Genomic DNA, 5113 nt, shown 5'->3' on the forward strand with positions numbered 1-5113 from the left:
AAAGTCTCTATTTTAATAGAACAGATGTGGTATTTTTTACGTTATTCTTTTGTAGATTAGAATTATTTTTATGGGATTTATTACTTAATTGCTACATATTTATATTTTATATCTTATAATTTACAAAAAGGTATTTCAAATATAATAAAAATGAACTATTTTTGGGGACGAGGGAGTATATGAATATATTTATTTGATATATCATAAATACTCCGTATTAGCAATTTTATTACTACTAGTTTACTAATCATTTAATTTATTAATTATAATACTTACTACACAAATTTTTTAGTGTAAATTATTTCCATGTACTGGAAGAAAAGATTAAACAGATAAAAGCACACAAAGCAAGCTGATTTCAATATTAAGACAACAACAAGTACATTAAATACTTAGACAGAAGACAAAAACCCTAATTGATAACCTTAATTATTCTAGTACTATTAATACTCCTTCGTTGTACGGTCTTCTGCTCCGTCATTTGAGGAAAAGCCCCAATCACTCTCCACCATCCTAGCGAACTCTGCAAAAACAATTTTTCAGAAAAACGTGTAAAATAGTGAGATTAAAATAAGTTACTAGGAAATACTCTTCCGATTCCAATAAATACGAAACATTTAGTTTTCAGTAAGATATTTCATGCAGTGTTACTTTGTGAGTAAACGAAGAGAAAGTAAACGGTTCCAATAAATATAAAACATTTTGTTTTCAATAAGATATTTTATTATGTAGCGTTACTTTATGAGTTAATAAAGAGAAAGTAAAAAAGTACTATGAGATAATGTTGTCATTTTAGAAAATGTTTCGTTTTTAAACAGGAGGTGAGGTGCTTACGTGGAGCAGTCAGTGGAGGGGCTGATCTTGTAGGGAATGTTGACGCCGCATTTGGAGGGGAGAGCGGCGGCGTTGGTGATGATGGCCGGCGTGGCGGAGTTGGCGACGGACTTGAGGCACGAGCAGACGGTCTGGCGGTCCGGGGTGGAGGTGGCCTGGTTGTAGAGCGACCTTATCCCCTGGCAGCAGTTCACCGGCGGCACCTGCGCTCCCCCGTACATCACGTAGTTGATGCACGGGGAGAGGTCCGTCATCACCGTCGAGCACGACACCGCCGCCTCGCCCTGCGCCGCCGCTGCCGCCGCCACCACTGCCATGATTAACATTATAATAGCTTTCTCCATTGAATATTTTCTAACTTTTTTTGTTGCTAATGTTTGTTGCAAAATATCTGAGGTTTAGCGGTGTTTAAATAGGGGATTTTTGGTGGAAATAGGAAGAAGTGCTACATTTATGAGTTTAGATAGATTTGTAGTTGTTGGTAAGTAGTTGGATTTCATCAATGTGTTTATTAATGATATTAGCTGATCACTCACTATATTAAGAAAGATCCGTTCACTTTTTTTTTGAATTGTAAAGTCCTGTGCATGTTAATAATGGCAACACTATTTTCATTTGTTTATATCAAGTGAAGGGGGGGAAATAAATAGAAATAGGATCATTAGATTTTTATAGTTGATGGTGATTTTAGACGCATTAATATTGTTGTTGACATGGATTGTCTTACCTGACTAAACACATTAATATCATGTTTTTGGCGGTCAACATATACTCCTTCCGTCCGTGAAATATTGTCCAGTTTTTTCATTTTAGTCCGTCTGCAAAATTTTGTCCACTTTGTTTTTCTTTTTAATTTTTGGTAAATGATCCACACTTTCCAGTAACTCAGTACACTCACATTCTATTATAAAATCAATATATAACTGTGGACCTACAATCCACTAACTTTTTCCATTCACCTTTCTTCACATTTCTTAAAACCCGTGTCCGGTCAAACATGGACAACATTTTACGGACGGAGAGAGTATTCATCTAAATTTTTATTTGGGTTATCAAATCATACATATTAGGTAGTTATCGAGTCAATCATTATCGACCCAAATCAATAAGGTCAAACCCATCCCAACCCGAAATCATCGGGTTGCAACTTAACAGATTCGTGCGAATTATCGTGTCATCCAAAAAAATATCAACCCTCTGCTAATAATAGTAGTAACTTATCATACAATATAGTTTGACACGACATGAGAACTACCAAAACATAATATTATACGATTAAAACATGATACTACTTACATAAATAACAGAGAGGTAAATAACCACTAATCTCCATTCCTTCTATGAGGGGCTTTTCTAGAAGCCTTGAGACTCATTCCCCACTATTCCCTGTTAAATGGTATAGACAACATATTTAGAGAAGAAAGCAATGGGAGAAGATTATTGTATTTTGATTGAATGATGAAATGGTACTCAACACCCATATATTTATAGGGATGTTGGTGACTTTTGAGATCCTACAATAAATGTATATTCATGGAACTACACTACTATTGGAACAATGCATGCACATCTTCAATGCTTCTTGGAACTCTATTCTTCTTTAATGCTTATTGATACTTCCCCTTTTCTCAACACTCCCCCTCAAATTGAGTGGTGGGATCTCCAAAACTCAATTTGGAAAGCACATCTTCAAAGCTCCTTGAGTTGACTGCTTTAGTTAGGATGTCGGCAAGTTGATCCTCAGAGCGAACAAAAGGGAGTTCGACAATCCCATTCTCAATGTTTTCTTTGATGAAGTGTCTGTCAACCTCCACATGCTTCGTTCGATCATGTTGTACTGGATTTTGTGAGATGCTTATAGCGGCTTTGTTATCACAATACAACTGGCACTTGCTTGGAGGGAGATTAATCTCTTTCATCAATCTCCTTAACCATAAAATCTCGGTCAACCCACTTTTAATCCCACGAAATTCTGCTTCGGCACTCGAAAGAGCCACCACCTTCTGCTTCTTACTTCTCCATGTTACCAAATTACCTCCAACAAAGGTAAAGTAGCCTGCTGTAGACTTCCTATCGTTTGGGTTCCCTGCCCAGTCAGCATCTGTATAACCATGAATCTCAAGATGCCCATTTTTAGCGAACAACACTCCATGCCCTGGAGTTCCCTTCAAATACCGACAAATCCTAAGTGCTGCCTCCATGTGATCTGTCTGCGGCTTATGCATGAACTGACTTATGACCCCAACTGCATAGGCAATATCTGGCCTAGTGTGCGAGAGATATATGAGTTTTCCGACTAGTCGCTGATATCGACTACGGTCAGCCAACTTGGCTCCTTCTCTGATTTGTAATCCGTGATTAACCGCCAGAGGAGTGTCTGCTGGTTTACATTCCAGTAGGCCAGTCTCTGCTAGGATGTCCAAGATATACTTCCTTTGTCGCAGAAAAATTCCTTTGGTTGACCTTAGCACTTCAATCCCAAGAAAGTACTTGAGATTCCCCAAGTCCTTCATCTCAAATTCCTGAAAAAGATTTTTCTTTAATTCCTCAATCTCTTCTAGGTCGTCACCTGTAATAATCATGTCATCAACATATATGATTAAACATGTGATCTTGTCACCCTGCTTCTTAAAAAATAGCGTATGGTCTGAATTGCTCTGTGTATATCCATAGCTAATCATTGCCCCAGCAAACTTCCCAAACCATACTCTTGGAGATTGCTTCAATCCATACAAGGTCTTCCTCAATCGGCACCCTTCACCTGCTTTAAAATCTGTTGCAAAACCTGGGGGTGCCTCCATGTAAACTTCTTCTTCCTTCTTCAACTCTCCATGTAGGAAGGCATTCGTCACATCAAACTGGTGTAATGGCCAGTCCCTATTAGCAGCAATGGATAACAACACCCGAATTGTGTTCATCTTAGCTACTGGAGAGAAGGTCTCAGAATAGTCAACTCCATATGTCTGAGTATAGCCTTTTGCGACAAGTCGTGCCTTGTACCTTTCTATCGAGCCATCAGGTCTTCTTTTGATAGTGAAGACCCATCGACAACCCACTGGTCGTTTCCCTTCTGGTAGAGCACATTTCTCCCATGTGTGGTTTCGAATCAGTGCATCAATCTCTTTCTTCATTGCTTCCCTCCAATGCTTGAATTTCATAGCTTCTTCCCATGTCTGTGGTATTTCTTCTTCCTCATATAGTGCATTCTCGAAAGCCCGAGCCATCTCTGATAAATGGCCTTTGGCTAGGTTCACAACAGAGTACCGCTTTTTCTTGTCAATCCTCTCTGGCGTATACCTTTTGGGTGGAACTCCTCTGTTTAACCTTGGTGGAAGTATGTACCTCCCAGTGTCAGGGTCAACTCCTTCGACCTCGACTTCCTCAATTTCCCTTTCTTCGGCCTCAATTGAATTTTCTTCTGCACTTACAGTGTTAGCCAAACAATTATCTGTATCCACAGGATTACTTACATTGGATAACCTTAACGGAGAAATATTTGAGGCGATGCCACTTTCTACGATGGACTCTACCACATCAGAGACTTGCTCAGCGGAATTGCTTACTGTTTTCTCTGATAGATCCGCATCAGGATTGCTTGGCGTTGGCAGTGGCATTGAGATCCAACTTAGCGGGTCCGTATCATTGTTATCCCTAACATTACTCTCCCCCTGACCGCTAAGATGGGTAAAGAAGTACTCAGTTTCAAGAAAGTTGCAGTTCATTGTAACAAACATCCGGTTGGACTTTGGATCGAAACACCTATACCCCTTTTGATTTACCCCATATCCTACAAAAACGCATTTGATAGCGCAAGGGGATAGTTTAGTTCTTTCATGTTTAGGAATGTGGACAAAAACGGAGCATCCGAAGACACGAGGTTCAAGAGTCAAGGGCGGAGGAATTTTTGTGAAGGTGGACAAGACTTGTAGAGGAGTTTTGTGTTTGAGAATACTTGTGGGCAATCGGTTTAAGAGATAGGCTGAGGTGGCAATGGCTTCTGGCCAGAAGTGTTTCGGGGCTTTTGACTCTATAAGCATAGAACGAGTCATTTCGAGGAGAGATCGATTTTTCCTTTCAGCCACACCGTTTTGTTCGGGAGTATGAGCACATGTGGTTTGGTGTATAAGACCTTTGTTTTGGAAGAGTTGTTTCATGGTAGAATTAACGAACTCCCCCCCATTATCTGACCGAAGGACCTGAATGGTTTTGTGAAACTGAGTTTGGATAAGGTTATAGAAATGGGTAAAGTGTGACAAAACTTCAGATTTTTGTTTCATGA

At 39.4% G+C, this 5113-nt stretch overlaps 1 protein-coding gene across 1 annotated transcript; it reads right to left on the reverse strand.

Moving 5' to 3' along the window:
• Window positions 1-324: 324 nt before the first annotated feature.
• LOC121763485 (non-specific lipid-transfer protein 1-like) lies at window positions 325-1246 on the reverse strand. Its single transcript, XM_042159508.1, has 2 exons — window positions 835-1246; window positions 325-523 (listed from the first exon to the last, which is right to left on the reverse strand). The coding sequence occupies exons 1-2, from the start codon at window positions 1176-1178 to the stop codon at window positions 514-516; spliced, it is 354 nt and encodes a 117-aa protein (XP_042015442.1). The 5' UTR covers window positions 1179-1246; the 3' UTR covers window positions 325-513.
• Window positions 1247-5113: the final 3867 nt, after the last annotated feature.

This window comes from Salvia splendens, chromosome 2, assembly GCF_004379255.2.
Source record: "Salvia splendens isolate huo1 chromosome 2, SspV2, whole genome shotgun sequence".
In the NCBI taxonomy this organism is placed as follows: Eukaryota; Viridiplantae; Streptophyta; class Magnoliopsida; order Lamiales; family Lamiaceae; genus Salvia; species Salvia splendens.

What these genes read in the sequence shown, in the direction of transcription:
- LOC121763485 (XM_042159508.1), bottom strand. Translation starts at nt 1,178, where the DNA reads ATGGAGAAAGCTATTATAATGTTAATCATGGCAGTGGTGGCGGCGGCA.